A 26,081-nucleotide genomic window follows, 5' to 3' on the forward strand; every position below is an offset into this window, starting at 1 on the left:
GTTCAAGAGATTCTTGTGCCTCAACCTCCTGAGTAGCTGGAATTACAGGCATGTACCACCAGGCCCAGCTAATTTTTGTATTTTTAGTAGATACAGTGGTTCGCCATGTTGGCCAGGCTGGTCTTGAACTCCTGGCCTCGAGCGATTCTCCCGCCTCGGCCTCCCAAAGTGCTGGGATTGCCACTGTGTCTGGCTGGTATAATTAATTGATATTTAATATAGTTCAGTTTTAATTTGATTGATGGAGAAGGAACACAGGAAGTTCGTAATCAAAGAAATGATTAAAATTGCAACTTTCCTTCTTAATGGGTCCATGACAATCAACTATTTATTTAGGTTATAACTTTTTTCAGCTACTTTTGGTACACCTCATTTTAAAAACATGATGTATATGCATACATGTGTGATGAAGCATATATAGCTAGATCTGGTTCATTATCTATGTAATTTTGCCTAGGCATAATAAAAAGATCTGTTTAGTAGTAGTGCCGAGGAATTTGAGAAAAATGACTGTGAATACAGCTTTTATGAGATCTGGGAGAAGAGAAAAAGGGATGAACCTACAGATACATCAGATACCTTCCTGTGGTATACAGTTAACGTGTGTGCGTGTGTGTGTGTGTATTTATATACTCTGGATCAGTAAGTCTGGAAAGCAGTAAATAATATTAAAACAAAATAGAAAATTTAGACACACTTAATGGGGATTTTTTTGCTTTAATGGTCCTCTTTAAAAAGAAGTTAAGATTAGAATTAATTATAATGTATTTGCTTATTAAATTGCCAACATATGTACTTTAGTGAAATACAGTTTCAAAATGTATATTTTTGGAAAAATTTCGAAAATCGTATTTTTGTAGTTAGCCTATGTTTAGAAGAGAAACTGCGTGTAAGGGAAAAGAGCCCATTTTGAGTGGCAATTGAGAGATTGATAAGTGCATTATCAAGCATAGTGTTTTTTTCTTCAAAGGCTCTATTTAGAGTGATAAAAGATGGGAATTGCAAATATTCATTATTGTGATTTGCTGTATATACATGTTATATAGTTTAAATGCTTTTTTTCTCTTGATCCTGTCTTTTTAACTCCATTTTCTTACTGCTAAGTACAGTTCACTGTTTCTTGTGATATATGTTGACTTAGAAGATGGCATTGAAAAATAAAGGAATTACTAATTGCGTGTGACTTTCCCCATAAATGTTTGCTAGGATTATTATACATTTGGAGACAGGATAGCATATTTAAAATTTGGGTCTAGAACACAGTAAATTTTGAATGCATTCATGAATTTGGAATGTGATGTGCAATGCAGTCTTTCTGGGCTTCTGTTTTTTCATTTATTAAAATGTCTAAGGTTGGCAGTTGCATAAAAACACTGATTGCAAGTTTTAAGCAAATGTGTATGTATTCATAAAATTCCTTTTATCCAGACAATCAGCTGAAGGCACTAACTGAGAAAAACAAAGAACTTGAAATTGCTCAGGATCGCAATATTGCCATTCAGGTAAGAGATATTTCTTTGAATAAGCTCATTGTAGACATGTTACTTGAAGGGACATTCTATTCTGATTGTTTATCAGTTATTAGTCAATGGGAAGATGTGACTGATGTCCTATTAGGAGAAGCTACCAACAAAAATATGTATATATAAATTCTTTAATTGGATCTATGTTTTATTGATAGATTGGACATCTCTTTTATTCAACAGAAATTATCTATTGAATGCTTACTGTGGTCCAGGTATTACATCAAATGTGATACAGTTGGGAATTTGGGTGAATCCACATTGGTAATCATTTCCTTAGGGTAGTTTTATAAGAATAATAGTTTGAATATGATCACAGGGATTGCTGACAAATTTGTTAATTAAAGTGGTCGCACGCAATTATTTTTTAACCAAATACAACTTTATACTTTTGCCATTGCTTTTTTAAAATTTGCATTTTATTTGGTGTTAAAAGATAATTTCTTCACATTTCTGAAGGGAAAAAAAAATTTACTTCCAGAATCTGAATAGGAGCAAAAAAGCCTCGTAATATACCTAGAAAGGCTTTGTAAGAAATATATTTATATGAAGAATAACTCAATACCCAAGAAAACTCAAATACTTTTCTGAAAACTGTGAGAATATACCTTTATAAATAAAGATATTGCAAATTTCTGGATGGAAATGTTTTCCAAATTAATGTGTTGGTAATGCACTTTGACTCTTAAGTCCAAGTCAGATAGCCAGAATCTTGTTAATGTAGTTCTAAAGATGATTGGGGAAAAAAACATAGTAATAACTAGGATGCTTCTAAAAAAAGGAAGTATCAATTTAAAAGTACTTGTATTGCCACATATTCAAAAGTTTTATAAAGCTATGGTTATTAAAATATTACAATGCTGATATAAGAATCAGTACAGAGAATAAAAGGCAGTGCAGAAATAAAACCCAATACAGAGGTTCTTAATCTTTTGGAAAGAAGCAGAGCTGTCACAAAATCTTTATAAATCTTGTAAAAGCTATGGATATGTAACCGAGGAAAATAGTGTGCATACAGTCACATAAAATTTTTCAGGGAAAAAAAACCTATGAAGCGACTTAAAAAGTAATAGAATTTATTTAACTGCTTGGTGGCTGAAGAAAAGAAATTGAAAGCTTTTTCACTAGGATCCAATGCAAAGCTGGGATGCCCACTCACCTCTTGTATTCAGTATGGTACTGGAAGTACCAGCGAGAGCAATCAGACAAGAAAAGGAAATGAAATGCACCCAAATTGGAAAGGAAGAAATAAAATTATCTCTACTTATAGATTATATGATCCTATATGTAGAAAACCTCAAAGATTCCACAAAAACCTGTCAGAGCTAATAAGTGAATTTATACAATTGCAGGATACAAAATCAATATTAAAAAATCTAGTAGCATTTCTATACACAAACAATGACCTAGCTGAAAAAGAAATTAAGAAAAGGTTTCATTAGGGTACCATCAAAAAACCAAAAAACAACTTAGGAATAAATTTAACCTGGGAGGTGAAAGATTCATGTACTGAAAATAATATAACGTTGACGAAAGAAATTGAAGATGCAAATAGTGGGAAAGATATCCCATACTCATAGATAAGAAGAATTCATATTGCTAAAATGTTCACACTGTATAAAGTAATATAAAGATTCAGCCCAATCCTGTCAGAATTCCAAAGGCATTCTTCACAGAAATAGAAAAAAAAAAAATTCTAAAATTCTGATGGAATCAGTTTAAAAAATCCTGAATAACCAAAGCAATACTGAGCAAGAAAAACAAAGTTGGAGGCATCATACTTCATGATTTAGAAAACTGTTATAAAACTATAGTAATCCAAATAGTACAGTACTGACATAAAAACAGAAACATGACCAATGGAATAGAATAGAGAGCCTAGAAGTAAATCCAGACATATGGTCAACTAATTTCAACAAGGGTGCCAAGAAGACACAATGGAGTTGTGATCGTCTCCTCATTAATGGTGTTGGGAAAACTGGATTTCCACATGTGAAGAAATGAATGTTGGTTGTTTGTGTTACTTACATCATATACCGAAATCAAGCCAAGGTGGATGAAAGATCTACATGTAAGACCTGAAGCCATAAAACTCAGAGAAGTGAACATAGGGGAAAGGTTCTTGACATTGGCCTTGGTAATGATTGTTTGGATATCACATCAGTAGTTCAAGCTGCAAAAAGAAATAAATGGAACTACATCAAACTAAAAAGCTTCTACACAGGAAACAAGAATATTAAAAGGCAACCTACAGTTCTGGCATAGGTAGCTTGAGATAGGTATTTTTAACTCAAAAACATGTAAATTGCCATTGTCTTGCTGGGAAGCAGTTTGACAAGTTTTTTGTTTTTGAGACAGGGTCTCACTCTGTCACTCAGGCTAGAGTGCAGTCATGCAGTCTCGGCTCACTGCAACCTCTGCCTCCCGGGCTCAAATGATCATCCCACCTCAGCTTCCTGAGTAGGTGGGACCACAGGCATGTGCCACCATGCCTGGCTGTTTTTTTCTACTTGTAGAGACTGGGTTTCACTGTGTTGCCCAAGCTGGTCTTGAACTCCTAGACTCAAATGATCCGCCCAGCTTGGTTTCCCAAAGTGCTGTGATTACAGGCATGAGCCACTGCACCTGGCTGACAAAATATATTAAAAGTTTTAAGTAATTCAATTTTTAGGAATCTTTCTTGAAAAATAATTTGAACTAAGGTGTAAATACAGTGATATTCTAAGTTATTAGGACATCTCCATGTGATTAAAAGAGATATGAAAAAAATTTTCATAAGCCTAGTAAAAATGTTTTAAAAATCTAAAATTTAAATAGAAACATTGGAATTACGGGTATTTTTTTAACTTTTTGATGTGTAAGTTATAAGAGAAAGCCAGTCATTTACACTGCAGCTGATGTTAACTGAAGTGACAATTCTATGTTCACTTTGCTGTATTGCTCTACTTGATTTTCTTACTTATTACTTCTTTATGTGACAGAGCCAATTTACAAGAACAAAGGAAGAATTAGAAGCTGAGAAAAGAGACTTAATTAGAACCAATGAGAGACTATCTCAAGAACTTGAATACTTAACAGGTATGAAGAAGTGCTTGTAGCTTTTAGCTCCATTCCTTTATTTTTCTTCTGATAGTGCTAGGAGTTAATGCTCAGCCCATTTCTGTTGCTGATATTTTTTTGTTATGATTGAGTATAGAGTTGTCATATCCTATTATTTCTCCTACTCATTTATCTTTAAATCATTATCAAGTGTTTAAAGAAGTGTCTAGAAAGTGCACAAGTGAAGAACATCTCAAAGAAGTAGTAATTTGGACCAGATTTTACATGGAAAGATTTTTACTACAATGCTATACATAATACCAAATTGGAAGCACTTTAAATATTTGCAAAGGCTGAACTACTGTTCTTCATTTCATATGGACATCCTTGCTATATAATAAGCATTCAATATAAGAACCTATACTCAGCCCATATTTATAAACAGACTGAAGGAGGCAGGGACATAAAATACATAAACATAGACTGTAGTATATAATACAGCTGATGTAGTCAGGTGAACTTGACTCTGAAGCAGTTAATGGTAAGAAGTTTCCTTTGGTGCCCAGGCACGGTGGCTGACGCCTGTAATCTCAGCACTTTGGGAGGCTGAGGTGGGTGGATCATGAGGTCAGGAGTCCAAGAGCAGCCTGGCCAAGATGGTGAAACCCCGTCTCTACTAAAAATAACAGAAATTAGCTGGTCATGGTGGCATGCACCTGTAATCCCAGCTACTTTGGAGGCTGAGGCAGAGAATTGCTTAAACCCAGCAGGCGGAGGTTGTAGTGAGCCAAGATTGCGTCACTGCACTCCAGCCTGGGCGACAGAGCCAGACTCCGTATCAAAAAAAAAAAAGGTTTTTTGGGTTCTTTTTTTTTATGGTTTTTGAAATTTTTTTATTTCTATAAAAGAAAGGATTTTCAGATATTTATATCGTTATACAATAATATTCCATTAGTTGAGTATACTTTCCCAGTCTCATAAGAGTTCCTTCAAAATACTTGTTGAGTGTGTTGATCAACAAGTGGTAGTTACAATTAAAGGAATTCATAAAATCTAGATATTTAATAGGTAGTTTTTAAAAAATGTGTATTCTGTATTGAGTAGGTTTTTATATTTATCATTGCTTTTTAGTTTAATGATTATTTATAAAATTTTAATAGATCTTTGGATATATATCAGGAAAATTAAGGTTAACGTTGAATATTTAGCTTAAGCTACTGTATTGAAAATAAATTTGGATAATTCACAAGTTTGGATACACAAATTTCAATTTTTTATCATCTGTTTGTAGAAATTGAATTTGTAATTAACTATGGCAGAAACAAGTTAAAATAAGAGAGTTGAGAACTACAGTTGACTCTTAAACAACACAGTGGTTAGGGTTGCTGATTCCCCCCACAGTTGAAAATTTATGTGTAACTTTTGACTCCCCAAAAACTTAACTACTGCTGTTAACTAGAAGCCTTACCAATAACATACACAGTAGATTCTCGTACATTTTGTTTGTGATCTGTATTATATACTGTGCTCCTTCAATAAAGTAAGCTAGAGAAAAAAATGTTAAGAAAATCATAAGGAAGAGAAAATACATTTACTGTTCATTAAATGGAAGGGGATCATCACAACCATCTTCATCCTCCTTGTCTTTACATTACCTAGGCTGAAGAAAAAGGGTTGGTCTTGCTGGCTCAGGTGGCAGAGGTAGAAGGGGAGGCAGGAGAGGGAGGCACACTCAATGTAACTTTACGAAATACAGCCTAATTTCTGTGTGACTTGCTTTTTCATTTCTCTAAAAATGTTTCTATATGTTACCAGTCTTCTTTCCACCATTTGCTATAAGTTTCAGTGCCCATATAAGAGAAGGATCCATGTCATAAAAGAAATCAAAAGCAGTCTTGGGTAATCAGAACCCTTCCACCAGATAGTCTCTTACCAATATGTTTTCTGACACTGCTAGTTCTACTTTCTTTTTCCACATCGTCTGGCACTGGTTTGGAAGCACTCATCTCCATCCAGTCATCTTCTGTTAATTTCTCTGATATGGTGGCTATTAGCTCTTGGATTTCTCCAAGGTCCGTATCTTGAAACCCTTCATCCCACCTTTTTTGCCATATCCACAGTCTCTTTCATGATTTCCTTGATTGGCTCTGTTATAAATTTTGTGACATCATGCACAACATCTGGACAGTTTCCTCCAACAGGAATTTATTATTTCAGCCTTGATGGCTTTCATAACTTTTTCTGTAATGAAAAAGAAGGGATGGCCTCTTCAATTGTGTTATCCTTTAAAACTTTCATGATATTTTCTCTGTTGGGGTTCTCTTCCACAGTGTTGACATTTTCTTTTCACAAAGTATCATCTCTATTGAGCCGTAAAGTCCTTATGACCCCTGATCTAAAGGCTGAATTAGAAACATGTTTGGGAGCAAGTAGACTGCTTTGACACCTTCCATGTTGAACTCCTGGGTTCTGGGTGGCCAGGGACAGTGTCTAAAATCAAAAGAACTTTAAAGGCAACCCCTTGGCCGGGCACGGTGGCTCATGCCTGTAATCCCAGCACTTTGGGAGGCCGGGGCAGGTGGATCACCTGAGGTCAGGAGTTCGAGACTAGCCTGGCCAACATGGCAAAACCCCCTCTCTACTAAAACTACAAAAATTAGCTGGGCTTGGTGGTATGCGCCTGTAATCCCAGCTACTCAGGAGGCTGAGTCATGAGAATCACATGAACCAGGGAGGCAGAGGTTGCAGTGAGCCAAGATAATGCCACTGCACTCCAGTTAGGGGGATAGAGCGAGACTCTGTCTCCAAAAAAAAAAAAAAGGCAGCCCCTTTACTGGCAAGGTACTTTCTGACTTCAGGGACAAAGCATGAGTGGAACCAATTCAGAGAAAGGGGTCTGTCATTGTCCAGGTCTTCTTCTTGTGTAACCAGAAGACAGGCAGCTGGTGTTTATCTTTTTCCTTTGGGCCCTGGGGTTAAAAGCTTTATAAATAGGGGCAGTCCTTATCATAAACCTGACTGCATGTGCTCAATACGGTAGAGTTAGCCTATCCCTTCCTGCCCTAATCCTGGTGCTCCCTTCTCTTTCTTACTAATATCTTTTGTGGCATTTTTTTTTCCGAATAGGACACTTCTATCTGCATTAAAAACCTGGTGCAGGCATATAACCTTTCTCAATGATTTTCTTAGCAGCATCTGCTGTTTCTTGGTTGACAGAACCTGCTTCTTCTGTTTTGTTGACCTTTTTTTAAGTCAAACCTCTTTCTAAAATTATCAAACCATCCTTTACTGGCATTAAATTCTCCAGCGTTAGATCTGTCACCTTCCTTTTGCTTTTGGTTGTCATATAATAACTTTGCTTTACCTTGAATCATATTAGAGTCTATAGGTATGTGATAGCAATCCTGCACCCCATAAAAGCTGCATTTTCAATACGAGATAGGAAGGTATTTTGCAGAAATGCACTTTTTTGTGCTTGCTGGAGTAGCTGCAGTGATGGCTTTACAAATTTTCTTTTTCTTTCTTTTTTTTTTTTTTTTTAAACAACGGTCCTTATACTAGATTCATTTGTCTTGAAATGGTGGGTAACCATAGCTGCAGTCCTCAATCTGTGGTACATATCAAGCAATTCAACTCTTTAAAATATTGTCATGATATTTCCCTGCTTCTTAGAAGCACTTCCAACATCACTAGTGGCACTTTTTATGTATCCCATGTTGTTATTCAAGGTTTATGGTATTGCACTAAACACAATGACAAATATGCAAAAACTTCAAAAGATTACTATTTTCTGCATTATGCAGTTTACTGAAGAGAGAAACTGCTCACGATAGAGTCACACAGCATTTTATACAGACACTCGAAACACTTGAGCTTACTGCAGTAGAATCAGGAGGTGGCTATGAAAGTATTACAGTAATACAGTATGTATTACAGTTAATTTTATGCAGTTACGGTTTAATAAAGCATATTTACATTTGCTTATATTTCTCTTGATTGCAGATAGGGTTGTGTAGTGTTTGTCTGCATAAGTTTTGATAAATTTTTTAAGTTTGTATCATAGATTTGTGCGTATTTTAATGGTAGTAAATGATAAAATACACTAATATCTACATATTAGTACATATTATGCACTTACAGTAGCTTTTTCTTAGTTTGTTCCCATTTTTGGGCTGCCTGAATTGGTCTGTGGTCTCTGAGTTTTTCAAATTGTAAGTTTTTGGGAAAAAATTCCCATGTATTTATTGAAGAAAATATGAGTGGAAGTGAATCTGCACAGTTCCAATCTGTGTTATTCAAGGGCCAGCTGTGCGTACTTTGTATTAAAGGTTTATATTCCTAGAAATATATTTTTGATGTTTGGTTCCCCTGAGTGTTAATTAGTTATTATTTTTTAATTCCCTTCGCCATTCTAGAGGATGTTAAACGTCTGAATGAAAAACTTAAAGAAAGCAATACAACAAAGGGTGAACTTCAGTTAAAATTGGATGAACTTCAAGCTTCTGATGTTTCTGTTAAGGCAAGTACCAGATGATTCCTAATGCATAAACTATAGCTTTTTATAAATTTCAAATATAGGCAATAAAGTAATTAAAAGCTACATTTTGTTTTGTTTTTAATGTCAGAAAATTAAACATTAGGACAATTCTAGTTCATCTGTTTTGCTTGTTTGAAATTTAAGTTTGTTACAGTTCTTAATGTTTTCTAGTTAAGAATCTATGCAAGTACTTAATTTCTGTTTTGAAATAAAATTCTGCTTGTGTCCCTTAGCTACAGACAAAATCTTTTGAATAATCATATATCATCTTTAACTGTACATGTTTTTTTCTTGGATTTCTTTAGTATCGAGAAAAACGCTTGGAGCAAGAAAAGGAATTGCTACATAGTCAGAATACATGGCTGAATACAGAGTTGAAAACCAAAACTGATGAACTTCTGGCTCTTGGAAGAGAAAAAGGGAATGAGATTCTAGAGCTTAAATGTAATCTTGAAAATAAAAAAGAGGAGGTAAGTTAGTAAAATTGTGTTTTTCTTCATGTTGAGTATAACTTACATTTGTGTGTCAGTTTATTAAATATGTATTCAGTAGTGTGTACCTGATTAGTTGTAAGATTAGTGGTTAAATGTGAATAATGCATTACATTTGGCGTAGAAAATCAACCAATTGCATTTACATAAAGAATTTAAGATTCTTTGTCGAATCTGGATAGTATCTACTGTCTTACGATATATCTTTCCTAAAATATGTGTTTGTTTAAGAAGTGGTGGTAAGTTTTTGTGAGCTAAATCTAAACATTGTTCTGTGAGCAGTTATTCTTAGTTTTCTTAAATATGCATATTTTAATTGCTTTTTCAGGTGGGGAGGGGGAGTTACTTAGCTTTTCCTTAGCAGCATAAACCTCATGTCAGAGTAATTTCAGTTAATATGACATCCTTTCCCCCTGCTCTATTTTTTGTTTTTAGGTTTCTAGACTGGAAGAACAAATGAATGGCCTAAAAACATCAAATGAACATCTTCAAAAGCATGTGGAGGATCTGTTGACCAAATTAAAAGAGGTATATATGACCATTAAAATGTCTTTTTTACAAAATATTAAAGCACTTATGAAGCTGTTATTTCACAAAATGATGTCATGTTTTAATCTGTCCTTGGCCCCATAAAACAGTGAGAGTACTACTTCCATATGCTGTAGCTAGGCTAAAATAGAATCAGAAATAGCAATTATATGTTATATCGAAAATACTATCTAAAAAATGAGTATGGGTTAATTTTATTGTTTAATTATTTTACTTTGAATTTAAAATATCAGTAATATTTTATCCTTAATTTATCTTTGACATGAAGACTGATTTGAATTTGAGTGTTTTAGATTTAGATCTTACTTCACAAAAATGGAATTTTTCATCTTGTCATTTGATAAGCATTCTAAATTTAGTTCTATAATTGGGCTATTTTTTTCAGGCCAAGGAACAACAGGCCAGTATGGAAGAGAAATTCCACAATGAATTAAATGCCCACATAAAACTTTCTAATTTGTACAAGGTAAATATCCCACCACACATGTTAGTATCTAAATGTTGCATTGTTGACTGTTAGGTAACTTTTGAAGATTAACTTTTAGAGTGCTGCTGATGACTCAGAAGCAAAGAGCAATGAACTAACCCGGGCAGTGGATGAACTACACAAACTTTTGAAAGAAGCTGGTGAAGGTAAGTGTTTTCAATTATGGGAACATTATTTTTGTTATTATACTCTTGTTTTTCTTTTTACCCTTGTTTTGTGTAGATTATTGGATTTAGGTGTTAGACTTTATTTGGGACGGAATTAGGTACAGAAGAAAGAACTTTGGATTAGGAAATTCAGAATTATGTCTTAAGCAAATGTAAGTTTATATATTTTTGAAAATACAGACAGCAGGGGATTTTGTTTGTTTTTCATCTAATAATCTTGTATAATTTCCTGGTTTCTAATGAGAAAGTTTGCTTTTTTGAAACATTTACTCTGATTATGTTTGAATACTCTTACTTTATAAATAAGACATCCCCTTTAAGTTATTTGCATTTTGTAAAGTCTTTTATTTCCTCAAATTTTTGCTTTTTTCAATGTATGATATTTATGGTCTTTTCTAATAATTTCCTTTACTTAGGATTAAAGATCAAAATTGAAATCAAAGATATACCTAGAACCACTTTTTACCGTTTGGGTTTCCTTATTTTCTTTGTGGGTAAGAGACATCAAAAGGAGAAACACCAGGCCAAGACAATTCCAAAATTATAAGTAGAGCAAGAACTTTCAATAGATACTGTCAGCTGAAGCCTCTCTAGAAATTTAATATTATCTGCTGAGGGGAGAAGTGACTGATCTGTTGCATTTTGTAAATAAAATTTTAACTGTATGTTTGAATATTTGGTCTTTAAAATTGTTTTTTAGCCAACAAAGCAATACAAGATCATCTTCTAGAGGTGGAGCAATCCAAAGATCAAATGGAAAAAGAAATGCTCGAGAAAATAGGGAAATTGGAGAAGGAATTAGAGAATGCAAATGACCTTCTTTCTGCCACAAAACGTAAAGGTATGGCTAATACATGCTTGTTAGTGACTTGAAATACTACAGCTTTCCTACATAAAAGTCATTTAATTTCACTAATAGTATTTATCTGTCATGCTGTGATGTAGGAAACTCCATCGAGTTATATTAATAGAATTTGTTTTAAAATTAATACTCTTATCTGTATCTTTACAGAATCAGGCATATAAATACCATTTAATCACACACAGTCTTATAAATTCCCAGGTTATTGCATGATTTTTTAGAATTAGATGTGTTACATGACTTTTTGATGTCATGTATTTAAAATTTTTATAGGAATTACTATATAATGTACAGTACATGTCACTTATCTTGAAAAATTATTAATGGCTTTTAGTTTGGAATTTTACAAAATTATACTAGATGTGTATTTGTTGGCACAGGAGCCATATTGTCTGAAGAAGAGCTTGCAGCCATGTCTCCTACTGCAGCAGCTGTAGCTAAGATAGTGAAACCTGGGATGAAACTAACTGAGGTAAGAATGGTATTAAATGTTGTTAAATTCTTTTTCTTCAGCAAACGTATACAAATCTCTTCAAAATTTAATTCTCCCAAAACTTATTTTTAAAATCATCTTATAATTAATGGATCATTCTAGGAAAGGCTTTCTTTGGTTCCTAGTTCTGTGTAACTAACATATAGTAAACATTGCTGTTTTGTGTTAGTGTTAAAGAATGTTTATTATGAAACTAGATCAACTAAATATTTGTGTTGTTATGGTTAGATTTGAAACAAGCCTTCGTCTACTTTCAGCTCTATAATGCTTATGTGGAAACTCAGGATCAGTTGCTTTTGGAGAAACTAGAGAACAAAAGAATTAATAAGTACCTAGATGAAATAGTGAAAGAAGTGGAAGCCAAAGCACCAATTTTGAAACGCCAGCGTGAGGAATATGAACGTGCACAGAAAGCTGTAGCAAGTTTATCTGTTAAGCTTGAACAAGCTATGAAGGTTGGTTCCATTCCTAAAATTTAGCTGTGGTAACAATACAAATGAGAAATTATTTACTAGGTATTTTTTTTTCTTAAGGTGATTGAGTCAGAAAAATCTAAATATGATTTTCAATAAACACATTTTGAAACTTCTCATTACGTTATTAAACACTGCTAATCACAAAACGTCATACCTGTATTTAGTAATTTTTATGTATTTCACAATTTTTATATAAAATTGTGAAAGCGTTTTAACCTTTTTTTAATGCATTTGGTATGTTTTCCTTAGGATTCTCAACTAGAGAATAATAGCCAAATCTCCTAAAACTGCTCTTCAAATTAAAATAATCTCTGTGTAATAAAACTGTCCTATTTGGCATAATCGTTCTTTATCAGACAGTTGTAATAGCCTGCCTAGAAATAATAATATTGTTTGACTGTAGGTAGAACTCCTTTTTTATACCATTTCACAATTTGGCGTGTCTCTATATACATTATTTTGTTATTGCTTATTTGCTTATTAAAAGTGTTAATGAAATTCATAAAGATTTTTTCTTTTTAAGAAACACTGATTGAAAAAGAGGTTATACTCTGAATGTTTTGCCTTACGCTGCGACTATTAACATTACTGAGGGAAATTGTCAAGATTTCTTGAACACGTTTTATGGAGGAAATTCAGTTAAATGAATTTATATCTACTCTTCTAAACTGATAAATTGTTTCCCTTTTGTTGGAAAAGAATATAAATATATCCCTATTTCAAAATTAAATCTCTATTGCTGTTATAATTTAGAAGTCAGTTTAAATCCAAGTACTTTATTATATCACCTGTTTTTTTTCTTCTTCGTCAAGTGAAGTCTAGCAGTCCCGCCTGCCTGGGAATATTGACTTTTTTACCAGCAGTGTCGTTTGCAAGAGCCGTTGGGTCCAGTTAGATCTTCCTTGAATTTTTCTCTCTGTTGAAAGTGAGGGTTTTACCTGAAGCTTGTTACTGTCTGAATAAGAAATAACGTGTTCAAATTTATACAAAACTTCTTTTTTGGTGGCTACAATATTATGTAGGATTTTATTTAGTGTATAAGTTGATTACTGGTGGTATTTGAGTATTGTATGTCTTTATTACTTGTATAAATCCTAGAAGGAAGTACAAAATTTTCACTTAAATTTATATTTTAAGGAGATTCAGCGATTGCAGGAGGACACTGATAAAGCCAACAAGCAATCATCTGTACTTGAGAGAGATAATCAAAGAATGGAATTACAAATAAAAGATCTTTCACAACAGGTTAGAATTTTTTTTGTTTGTTTTCCTACTTTTGAAAACCTGACTGCCCAGTAATCTCTGACTCTGTTTGAAGGTATCTAAGATAGAACTACCACGTATGAAATTCCAATTAATTAGGAATAGTACTCGAGCAGAGTTGTACCCTCATTGTTTCTTTGCATAGCCCCTCCCTTTTTTCAAATGTTTGATAAATTTTTAAATTATACATGTTGGTTGTAATAAATGAAGAAATAATTCAAAGATAAATAAAAGCTTTCTCCAGTTTCTACCCCTCTACCCTCCGAAGTCCCAAAGTGTAGCTAAGTTAACATTAGACAGTTGTGTATTTTTTTCACATCCTTCTCTATATGTGTATATACATGAGCATATATAAACATATGTAAGAATTATTTGATTTTACTGAAATAAAATTGGACTGTATGCATTACTCTGACACTTACCAAGCAAATCAATAAATTTAATGTCTCATTCATATATTTTACCCAATTGTAAAAATTTAATGTCTCATTCATATATTTTATACAAATGTAAAAATTTCACATGAATGGCATTATATATATGCTTTTTGTTTAAATGTTTATTTTTCATGCTCTGCCTTATCATATATACAAAAGCACACACAAAAAAATAGATATTTGTCTCTGTGGGTTTTATTTGATCATTGTTTTACAAAACTGGAGCCATGTTTTGGGAATTGTAATTTGGCTACTTTTTAATAAGTAATAACCTTCAATACATACTTAAAAGTAATTTTATTCTATTAAAATTTGATTGTTTAGATTTTAATATCTAAGGATGCTTTGTTTTTACAGATAATTTGAGGCAGTACAAGTTGAAGGTTTTATAAGTAATGTTTTAATTTGAAAACTTTCATTCTAAACTTTTCCAGAATTGTAACTAATACTATTTTATAACATATCAAAACTTTGTTTTTAGATTAGAGTGCTTTTGATGGAACTTGAAGAAGCAAGGGGTAACCACGTAATTCGTGATGAGGAAGTAAGCTCTGCTGATATAAGTAGTTCATCTGAGGTAATATCACAGCATCTAGTATCTTACAGAAATATTGAAGAGCTTCAACAACAAAATCAACGTCTCTTAGTGGCCCTTAGAGAGCTTGGGGAAACCAGAGAAAGAGAAGAACAAGAAACAACTTCATCCAGGTAAGCAGTCAAATACCTCAGCTTGTTGCGCAAACATTTACGAAAACCTCAGCTAGGCTCAGTGTCTCATGCCTGTAATCCCAACGTTGTGGGAGGCCTAAATGGGGTATCATTTGAGCCCAGGAGGCCGAGACCAGCCTGGATGACATAGTGAGACCGTGTCTCAAAAAAAAGTAAAAAATTAGCTGGGTGTGGTGGCACATGTCTATAGTCCCAGCTACTCAGGAAGCAGGCTGAGGTGGGAGGATCACTTGAGCCCAGGAGTTTGAGGCTGCAGTGAAGCATGATCATGCACCGCACTCTAAGTGGGACGACAGAGTAAGACCTTGTTGCCTGCAAAAAAATCTCCTGTGTGTTCCTAACAGTGCTAGATACTTCATACTTGGAATAAATATAGTGATACAGGGAGGAAAGAATTGAGCAACAATACCAAACAAAAAATTTCTACTCCAAGACCTCATGTTATGGGTAAGACAGATGTAATAAATAGATAATGAAATAGGCAAGTAGACAATTTCCATTCAATGTGAGAGGTAGAGGACCTGTCCTAGATTTCAGGGAGCGGACCAGCTTCATGGAGAACCTGGAGAACCTATGTAAGAATTAGTCAGAGGTTTTTTCAAAAAACATGCATAATGCCTTCTAGAAGAGGAAGAATGGCTAAGAAAGCAAGAAGACTAGAGTTTGGAGTGAGTGGAACTGATTTAATTTTTACAAACAAATTTTTCAGATTGCATTAGTAAGTATAAGTACCTGAGTCCTGTGTGGTGGGGATTTAAAAAGTAGTTCATAAAATACTCAGCATGAAAAAAAGGATGAGAGAGACAAAAAATGGTATGCTTAATGGTAGGCAAAGATGCTTGGTTAATTACAGTAGAAATTAAAATCAGCTAACTCTCAGTTCAGTCCTGTGAATTAGGCCGACTTTTTCTACAGAATCACTGAACTTCAGCTCAAACTTCAGAGCGCCCTCACTGAACTAGAACAACTCCGCAAATCACGACAGCATCAAATGCAGCTTGTTGATTCCATAGTTCGTCAGCGTGATATGTACCGTATTTTATTGTCACAAACAACAGGAGTTGCCATTCCATTACATGGTAGGTTTTTATAAAGTTATTTTAAGGAATAATTTAGAAATGTATATTAAGGGATTAATTTTGCAACATAAGCAATAGCCACTCTAATGACGGTAGCTTCAAATTTGACTACCATATATGATTGCTTATAACATCCCATCAACTGTAAAACATACCATTATTTTATGTATTGCTAAAAAGAAATGCTTTCTATTGTTGAAAAAGGTGCATCTCAGAATCAATGAATTACAGTATTTATTTTGGTTATGTTTTAATGACCAAAACAGATATGTTTTAATAAAACATAAATATAGATTATGTTTTAACTTATAAATACTGAATTATCTCTAATAACCATCAAAAAATCTTAATACATTGTTTAGTAGATTCCTTATTTAAAAACTCCTATAATCTTATTATTTCATTTCAATAAGTTTAGTTTGTTTATTTGGTAATAGCGTATTTGCAAAGAAGCGTTAGATTAAAACTGATTTATGAAAGCCAACAAAGCATTTTATTAGTCTTTACTTTCCTGAAGCTTCAAGCTTAGATGATATTTCTCTTGCATCAACTCCAAAACGTCCAAGTACATCACAGACTGTTTCCACTCCTGCTCCAGTACCTGTTATTGAATCAACAGAGGCTATAGAGGCTAAGGCTGCCCTTAAACAGGTAAAGATCACACCTTTGTCCTGGGTTAGGTTTTTAGAGAACACAGTATTACTTTCTCATAATCTCCAATATTTAGTTGCAGGAAATTTTTGAGAACTACAAAAAAGAAAAAGCAGAAAATGAAAAAATACAAAATGAGCAGCTTGAGAAACTTCAAGAACAAGTTACAGATTTGCGATCACAAAATACCAAAATTTCTACCCAGCTTGATTTTGCTTCTAAACGGTAAGTTTTCTTTTGTTTCAAATTAATTAAGTCTAAATGTTATACTTTACCAAAATTTCTACCCAGCTTGATTTTGCTTCTAAACGGTAAGTTTTCTTTTGTTTCAAATTAATTAAATCTAAATGTTATACTTTACAATTCAAATCATTTAAATTCAAGAGCTAATTTGCAATAGTGTTGCTTCTTTTGTGAACCGTGTTCCAGAATGAGAACCTCTGGTTGTTCATTTTTTTCCTATTGATTAATGATTCTCTAGGCAGTGCTAAGGGTTTAGCTTGTTTAATAAGTTGAGGCCAGGCGCGGCGGCTCATGCCTGTAATCGCAGCACTTTGGGAAGCCGAGGCAGGTGGGTCATTTGAGGGCAGGAATTCAAGACCACCCTGGCCAACATGGTGAAACCCCGTCTCTACTAAAAATACAAAAATTAGCTGAGCGGCAGTGGTGCATGCTTGTAATCCCAGCTACTCAGGAGGCTGAGGCAAGAGAATCACTTGAGCCCAGGAGGCGGTGGTTGCGGTGAGCCAAGATCAGGCCACTGCACTCCAGTCTGGGCGAGAGAGTGAGATTCTGTCTCAAAAAAATAAAATAAAATAAAAATAAGTTGAAGTTCATGTGAGGAATGTTGGTGGTTTCCCTTCCTAAGATTGAAGGACTGTTTCAGTAGGACTTCATTCTTTTATAAATGCACCAGACGATGAGAGAAATGGGAGCAAATTTTATTCCACCTTTTCTATTCTAGGTAGAAGAGAAGCAAGTGCTATGTAGTTTTAGGAGAATTAATTTTCTTGGTCACATCCAAAGAAATAATAATAAATATTTCATGATTATTTGTTATTAGATTCATTGAATGCATGTTAGTTTAGTTTGTTAGGACAACATTTATTTTTATATAGTACATGATAAAACTGTTTCTGTTTTATAGCAGGCAGGATATATTGCAGGCAGTTACCCCTATACGTCTAATAGTTCAGCAACCCCAATTAAAGCACTTCTTTTTTCTCTGTTGATACCTCTAGCCAGCCATTATCTAAGCTTTCAAGCACATAAGAAAATAAAACTGAGGATTATAGAAGAAAAAAGGATTAGCAAAAATCCATCACTAACCCTGTATAATAACTTAATTTGCATACTGCATTGTAGTGGGTGTCTAGTGTTATCCATATTGCGTTGTCATTATTTTAAATATAATTGATTTTTTAAAAATAAGATTAAAAAGTTACTTAGCATGAAATACTTTGCTTACTTAGAACTTGAACCACTACATTTGGAATTGGGAAAAAAGAAGGAAGGTTTTCATAAATCATAAAATTAACCCCTTTCCCATTTAGAAAAAAAAAGTGCAGCTTGCTGCCAGCGCTCATTTAATTTTACATAAGCATGCTGTTTGAGGTTGAGGCAAATCTGACAGATTTTCAGTGTGAAAATAAAACATGAAAACTTCCTGGAGTTATTTCTAAGCAGAACTCAACAGAAATATATATGATGTTACATTAGGATTAGAGACAGTATTCTCAGGGCATTTGGGGAAATGGGTTAAGCTATTGTGAAATTTCTTCAAGGAATTAAGCTAGGATATCATTTCAGTTACTTGTAGAATTACTTTTCTCATACCAGTTATGAAATGCTGCAAGATAATGTTGAAGGATATCGTCGAGAAATAACATCACTTCATGAGAGAAATCAGAAACTCACTGCCACAACTCAAAAGCAAGAACAGATTATCAATACGATGACTCAAGATTTGAGAGGAGCAAATGAGAAGCTAGCTGTCGCAGAAGTGAGTCCAATATCCCTTGTCCAACTTGCATTATAAGTTGCATTTGACATTTCTTTAGTTTTTACTTTGAATTTTACTCACTGATAGGACTTAGGTATTTAAGAAGTTTGTAGATTACACCAAGTAATTAATACATAGTTTGCAAATAGCCAGTGTGTGTTAGTGGGGTGATTGTTTCTATTAAGATAGAAGAGGGAAAGGAATTTGTTTTTCTGCTGGACTAAGATATACTCACAAGTCTTGTATTTCAAAATAAATTTGTAGGTCAGGGTTTGGTTCTAACAAAGATAAATTTTTTTTTTTTTTTTTTTTTCCTTGAGACAGAGTCTCACTCTGTTGCCCAGGCTGGATTGCAGTGGCACGATCTTGGCTCACTGCAAGCTCCGCCTCCCAGGTTTACGCCATTCTCCTGCCTCAGCCTCCTGAGTAGCTGGGACTACAGGCGCCCGCCACCACACCTGGCTAATGTTTTGTATTTTTAGTAGAGATGGGGTTTCACTGTGTTAGTCAGGATGGTCTCCATCTACTGACCTCGTGATCCGCCCACCTTAGCCTCCCAAAATGCTGGGATTACAGGCATGAGCCACCGCGCCTGGCCAGATGAATATGTTTTATTCATTCTTGCTCATCTGTAATAAAAGGCAATATAAAAATTACATTGCATTGAATTTATATATCTGAATTTTAACTTGAATATAAATGTCCATTTGAAATTATTACTTTTAACTAAACACTTAGTTCTGTGATGATAAATTTTTTATATGGTTTTCTTTGTTATTCAGTTATCTCTTCTATCATTACTTGTAAGTTAGGTATAGTTGTCCCCCATTTTACCTGTGTAAAACAGACTCAAGAGCTAATGTATAATTTGCCTATTTTGGGACAGTCATGAGAGATGGGTTGGTTAGGACTTGAACCCATGTCTTATAATGCTCTTATAAGGCTGTATTCTTTATTTTTATCTTGCTCCAACTCCATTGTGAGGAGTGGGCAGCAGCATTTTTTCAAACTGGTAGAGCGAATTTTATCATTGATCATTTATATGAATCATTGTGTGTAAATAAGAGTACTTGTGTGTAAATATGAGTACTTTGAGCTTTCAAAACACTCTCCCTGGTCCCCTTGAGACTCAGACTCTCGGGGTTGAGGGGAGGGAGAAACTTTAAAAAGATCAATAATCACTTTTAAACAGGTACTTTGAAACCGGCTTGGATTCTAAAAGTTACATAATTTAATAGTAGTCAGGTATGATTATAGCAGTCATGCAATTCTACTTTCTTTTTCTCACATATTAAATTTTTCTTGCTGTTATTTTTTAAAGTGTGGATTGTTAGAGCCAGGAACCATAAGTATTTGTAATTGAAAGATTTTTTCATTGATCATCCCCAATAATTTTTGCTTCATACTTTAGCACATGAAACTAAGTTTTGTATTTCCTTATACGATGAGGAGGTATAGTCTCTAAGAGCATTAAAAAAAAGTAGTGATGTATGAATCATTTTAATTTTCTAATCTTAATACATTTGACACCATGTTTTTCAGCATTTTTTATTTCATTTCTACTTTAGGTAAGAGCAGAAAATTTGAAGAAGGAAAAGGAAATGCTTAAATTGTCTGAAGTTCGTCTTTCTCAGCAAAGAGAGTCTTTGTTAGCTGAACAAAGGGGGCAAAACTTACTGCTAACTAATCTGCAAACAATTCAGGTAACCAAATAAAAAGCCTATGTAGAAAAAAATGTGTAAAAGTTAAATTTAGATTATTTTTGTATCCTCTCAATTTCCTTAAGTAGAAAATTTATCCATCACTTTTGTCATCCATTATGATCATTGAATTTTGCAGTTTATTAAGACATTTCAATATTTTAAATAAAATATTGAAAGAGAATTGATTGAAACCATACCTTGGTAAGTCCTCAGGTATATTTACAGTGTCCTGTGCCGTTTTACTATTTATAAGATTAATCTTTGGTTTTTATTTTCTTTAAAACTTTGGGAAATCTGAATGATGATTATAATATATTCCATCTCTTTCCTGTATAATAGATGTTTTAATATGAAAAATACCAGAATACTTTCTTGATAAATACTGTAGATTTTAGCTGCTTCATGTAGAAATGGGTTGTAATACTGTAATTCTTTCTTGCCTTCAATTTTTATTTTTTTGTATTGCCTTTTTCTTAAGCATAACCAAAAATCTTTTCTTTGCTTTAGGGAATACTGGAGCGATCTGAAACAGAAACCAAACAAAGGCTTAGTAGCCAGATAGAAAAACTGGAACATGAGATCTCTCATCTAAAGAAGAAGTTGGAAAATGAGGTGGAACAAAGGCATACACTTACTAGAAATCTAGATGTGAGTCCATCAGAGTTCTGAATTTCTGTAGTGTGTTTATTATGTTCAGTAATTAATCTGGTGTGTGGACAGTCTGCCATCCAAGATGAAACATGATTTTGAAAAACTTTCTTACTAAGTTTTTCTTGCTTCACTCTATACCCAGTAATTTTTTTATTGGGTGCCATATATTGTGAGTTTTACCATGTTGGGTGCTGAATATTTTTGTATTCCTTTAAATCTTCTTGAGCTTTATTCTGAGATGCAGTAAAGTTAATTTAAAATGATTTGATTCTTTTGACTTTTGCCTTTTATGATGTATTAGGCGGGCCCAGAGCAATGTGCATTCTGGAACTGAGGCCAATACTTTCATGAGTACAAGTGCCAGTGTCCATTGCAATTGTGGGGTTTTTTTAGTCTGGCTGCGGAACAGGCATTATTCTTGACTTTCTTTGAGTGACAGGTATTCTTCACTCTTAATTCCTTTGGACAATTCTTCCCCTGTCTGGGGTAAGCTCCTTATATATTTGCAGCGATCGCTACTCTGATGAATATTTAAGGAGGACCCTCTGTAGAGCTCCAGGGTACTCTGTGTGTGCAGCTCTCCTGTCTTATATTCTGTCTTACAAATTTGAGCTGCTTTGGTCTCCCTGGACTCTCAGATCTGTGTTCTTAATTCAGAGAGTCTCTTGGGCTTTGCCTCATTTCCTCTTCCCTGTGTCATAGCCTGGAAACTTTTAAATCAGTAAAGCAAGGCAATCTAAGGTTCACCACTTTTGTTTTCTGTCTCAGGGATCTCAGTTGTTTCACGTGTTTTGTCTGGTTTTTTTTGGCTGTTTCAGGTGTGACGGTAAATCTGTTTTCTGTTACTCTCTCTTGGCTGAGCTTCAAAGGTCTATAAAAAGATAGTTTGAACCTTTAGTTACTTAGGAACCTAAAGAGTGTTATAAGATTGATGTATTTTATAGGTTCAACTTTTAGATACGAAGAGACAACTGGATACAGAGACAAATCTTCATCTTAACACAAAAGAACTATTAAAAAATGCTCAAAAAGAAATTGCCACATTGAAACAGCACCTCAGTAATATGGAAGTCCAACTTGCTTCTCAGTCTTCACAGAGAACTGGTAAAGGTAAATAAAATAAGTAGACCAATGTAATTGTAAATAAACAAGTACTTCTCAGGATTATAATATATTCTGTCAGTAAATAGCCTTATTCTTTGTGAATGCTAGTAAAATGAAACAAACAAACAAAGAAACCAAACTTTTTCTTTATATAGTGTTACTCAGTTTTGGGCCTAAACTAGTAAATTTGCTGTCTTAAAAGATTCAGAATAGTTTGGCTTGGCATTTGATCAAGGTGTGTACCCAGTTTTCTAATTTTTGAAACTATTTATTGATACTTCAAAAATTATTCTTTCTGAAGAGGGTTATTTGATTTTTTAACCTGGGCCCCTTGGAAATAAGGTTGCATACCAAATCTGCAAGAATAAGTTTCTCTTAAAGAATGAGTTGATTTGCGATCTCCTTTAAAGCAGTATTCCCAATATTTACTTGTTGGTAGCCTCAGGTAAAAGATTTGTTTCATAAATTTTGCTTCCCTTTTTAAATACATCATTTCAAGTTCAAAGCCTTTGTGTCTTTGATAATCTTTCTATATGGTTTTATTTCTTTTTTTTTTGAGACGGAGTCTCGCACTGTTGCCCAGGTTGGAGTGCAGTGGCGCGATCTCGGCTTACTGCAAGCTCCGCCTCCCAGGTTCGCACCATTCTCCTGCCTCAGCCTCCCGAGTAGCTGGGACTACAGGCGGCTGCCACAACGCACAGCTAATTTTTTTGTATTTTTTTTTTTTTAGTAGAGACGGGGTTTCACCATGTTAGCCAGGACGATCTCGATCTCCTGACCTTGTGATCTGTCCGCCTCAGCCTCCCAAAGTGCTGGGATTACAGGCATGAGCCACAGCACCTGGCCAGTTTTATTTCTTAACACAAGGAAAATAAATAACTAATAATTGTATGCAGACTTTCTGATTTACAGAGTTTTTCAACCTATGGTACAAAAGCAGTACACATTCAATAGAAACTACTTCAGTACAGTATTTGTTCAGTAAATTACATGCGATACTCAACACTTCATTATAAAATAGGCTTTGTGTTAGATGATTTTGCCCAACTGTAGGCTTAATGGAAGTGTTCTGAGCACATTTAAGGTAGTCTAGGCTAAGCTATAAGCTAAGCTATGGTGTTCAGTGAGTTAGGTATATTAAATGCATTTTCAACTCATGATAGTTCAAATTATGATGAGTTTATCGGGATGTGATCCCACTGGGAGTAGAGAAGCATCTCTCTGTATCTGTCCATATATACAGACGCATAAATATCTGATCCATATAAATAATGTTGATATCATGTGATAAAACATTGTTTCCAATTTACAATTTTCTGCCTATTTTATGTACTTACAATAAAAGTTGGGCTAAATTTTAGATTTAAAATTTAGTGTTTTAGAGTAAATAATGTTTAATTATTGGGAGAACCCACCCCCAATATTTCAACGTAGGTTCTTTCTATTTTCCGTAAGTGTCGGCTGGCTGAGAAATAGAGACAGTACAAAGAGAGGAATTTTACAGCTGGGCCGTCAGGGGTGACATCACATATCTAAGACCTTGATGCCTGCCTGAGTCTCAGACCAGCAAGTTTTTATTAAGGGTTTTAAAAGGGGAGGTAGTGTAAGAATAGAGAGTAGGTACAAAGATCACATGCTTCAAGGAGCAAAAGCAGAACCACTGATAAGGATCTAACAAAGATCACAGGGCAAAGGGCAAAAGCAGAACCACTGATGAGGGTCTGTGTTCAGCGGTGCATGTATTGATAAACATCTTAAACAACAGAAAACAGGGTTCGAGAGCAGAGAACCGGTCTGACCACAAATTTACCAGGGCTGAGTTTTCCTAACCCTAGTAAGCCTGAGGGTTCTGCAGGAGACCAGGGCTTATCTCAGTCCTTATCTCAACTGCACAAGACAGACATTCCCAGAGCGGCTGTTCATAGACCTCCCCCCAGGGACACATTCTTTTCCCAGGGTATTAATATTCCTTACTAGGAAAAGAATTTAGCGATATCTCTCCTACTTGCACATCCGTTTATAGGCCCTCTGCAAGAAGAAAAATATGGCTGTTTTTGCTCAACCCCGCAGGCAGTCAGACCTTATGGTTGTCTTCCCTTGTTCCATAAAAATCGCTATTATTCTATTCTTTTTCAAGGTGCACTGATTTCATATTGTTCAAACACGTTTTACAATCAATTTGTACAGTTATCACAGTGGTCTTGAGGTGACATACATCCTCAACTTAGGAAGATAATAGGATTAACAGATTAAAGACAGGCATAAGAAATTATAAAAGTATTTGAGAACTGATAAATGTCCATATTAAGATGAAGTCGTCACAATTTGTGTTCCTCTGCTGCGGCTCCAGCTGGTCCCTCCGTTCGGGGTCCCTGACTTCCTGTAACATTCAATAAATTAAGAATTCTGTCATTTCTTCATATAGCTAACTCAGTTTAGTGGAAATATTTGATTGTTCTCTTTTGAATATCCTTTTCTTAATTTTTGTAACAGATTTAAAATATTAATATTTGATTTTTTTTTGTTTTTGAGGAAGTAACATAACAAAATACCTGCTTTTATTTTGGTATTCGGCATGGATTGAAATATATTTTCTAAGTATATCTATATTTGAATCTTAATGTTAATTTCATAAGCTTTTTATAACAGTCATCTCTAATACTATTGAAAATGTTAATTTTAACAGAGCTGTTATGTCTTTTAGGTCAGCCTAGCAACAAAGACGATGTGGATGATCTTGTGAGTCAGCTAAGACAGACAGAAGAGCAGGTGAATGACTTAAAGGAGAGACTCAAAACAAGTACGAGCAATGTGGAACAATATCGAGCAATGGTTACTAGTTTAGAAGAATCCCTGAACAAGGAAAAACAGGTATGTATAATTCTGAACTCAGAATTCAATCTCAACACATTTGTTAACTTGGTTTTTAGTAGCTAGAGGACTGCTTTGTAAGGCACTGGTATGAATTAGACCAGGGTCATTGCCTTTAACTTTGTGAAAGTACTTGAGTCTCATAAGCCAGATAAAACAAAAACACACAAAATTCATGAAGCAAGGAGGTTATCCTTGCTGTAGGAATGGTCTAGATCAAATGTTGAGGAGAATGAGAGGTGGGGATTGTTATTTGTCTTCTGGGTATGCATGCCTTCACAAGAGAGATGGCATTTGTGCAGGCAAAGCCTTGAATGAAGGTATCTGTATAGGCAAATAGAGTAGAAAGGTATTTTATGTAATGGGAACCCTCAGCCATGGTAGAAAGGCTTCAGGAGATGACAATTTGTAAAGTGAGTAGTGAGGGGATATAGTTATAAATGTAGTTGATAATCAAATGTGAAAGGTTTTGAATATCATGTTAAATTATATTCTGTAGGTTTATTAAGAGCCATTGATTTTTTTAACATGTCATAATCAGATTTTTTTTTTTTTTTTTTTTGGTTAGAAAATTAATGTGGTAGATTGGAAGATACAGTGTTCATTTTGAAAGCTGTAGCAATAGTCTAGGGCTTTAATTTTAAAAGATCCTTTTGTGGTTGACGTCATTGTAAAGAAATCAAAATGTGTGAGGAAAATACCTTTCGATTGTAGAATAGATGGATTTGGCAAGTGGATATGAGGATTGAGGGATAAATGAGAGATTGGAAATTTCATTTCAAAAGAGAAAAATGGCCAGTAGCCAAGTTGAAAGGTAAACGCTTGTGGATTTATATGGTGTTTTTGCTTGTTGTTGAATCTTCTAATCACCTTTGATGGATTCTTTTTTTAATATACAAGAAACATTTTATTACTTCTCAAATTAGTTTTGATTTGGAGAAAATAATTGTATGACTTTAAATGTGTG

At 34.3% G+C, this 26,081-nt stretch overlaps 1 protein-coding gene across 1 annotated transcript in view; it reads left to right on the top strand.

Moving 5' to 3' along the window:
* TPR (translocated promoter region, nuclear basket protein) overlaps window positions 1-26,081 on the top strand; it is a 61,482-nt gene that overhangs the window by 3,317 nt on the left and 32,084 nt on the right. The window contains exons 4-23 of the mRNA XM_054450852.2: window positions 1,429-1,502; window positions 4,505-4,601; window positions 8,978-9,081; window positions 9,405-9,569; window positions 10,026-10,118; window positions 10,525-10,605; window positions 10,685-10,772; window positions 11,494-11,634; window positions 12,036-12,127; window positions 12,406-12,603; window positions 13,762-13,869; window positions 14,806-15,032; window positions 15,969-16,132; window positions 16,650-16,783; window positions 16,860-17,008; window positions 18,623-18,785; window positions 20,354-20,488; window positions 20,996-21,136; window positions 22,084-22,249; window positions 24,948-25,114. Coding sequence (XP_054306827.1) covers window positions 1,429-1,502; window positions 4,505-4,601; window positions 8,978-9,081; window positions 9,405-9,569; window positions 10,026-10,118; window positions 10,525-10,605; window positions 10,685-10,772; window positions 11,494-11,634; window positions 12,036-12,127; window positions 12,406-12,603; window positions 13,762-13,869; window positions 14,806-15,032; window positions 15,969-16,132; window positions 16,650-16,783; window positions 16,860-17,008; window positions 18,623-18,785; window positions 20,354-20,488; window positions 20,996-21,136; window positions 22,084-22,249; window positions 24,948-25,114 — 2,687 coding nt within the window. The remainder of the gene's footprint in view (window positions 1-1,428; window positions 1,503-4,504; window positions 4,602-8,977; window positions 9,082-9,404; window positions 9,570-10,025; window positions 10,119-10,524; window positions 10,606-10,684; window positions 10,773-11,493; window positions 11,635-12,035; window positions 12,128-12,405; window positions 12,604-13,761; window positions 13,870-14,805; window positions 15,033-15,968; window positions 16,133-16,649; window positions 16,784-16,859; window positions 17,009-18,622; window positions 18,786-20,353; window positions 20,489-20,995; window positions 21,137-22,083; window positions 22,250-24,947; window positions 25,115-26,081) is intronic.

This window comes from Pongo pygmaeus, chromosome 1, assembly GCF_028885625.2.
Source record: "Pongo pygmaeus isolate AG05252 chromosome 1, NHGRI_mPonPyg2-v2.0_pri, whole genome shotgun sequence".
NCBI classification, from domain to species: Eukaryota; Metazoa; Chordata; class Mammalia; order Primates; family Hominidae; genus Pongo; species Pongo pygmaeus.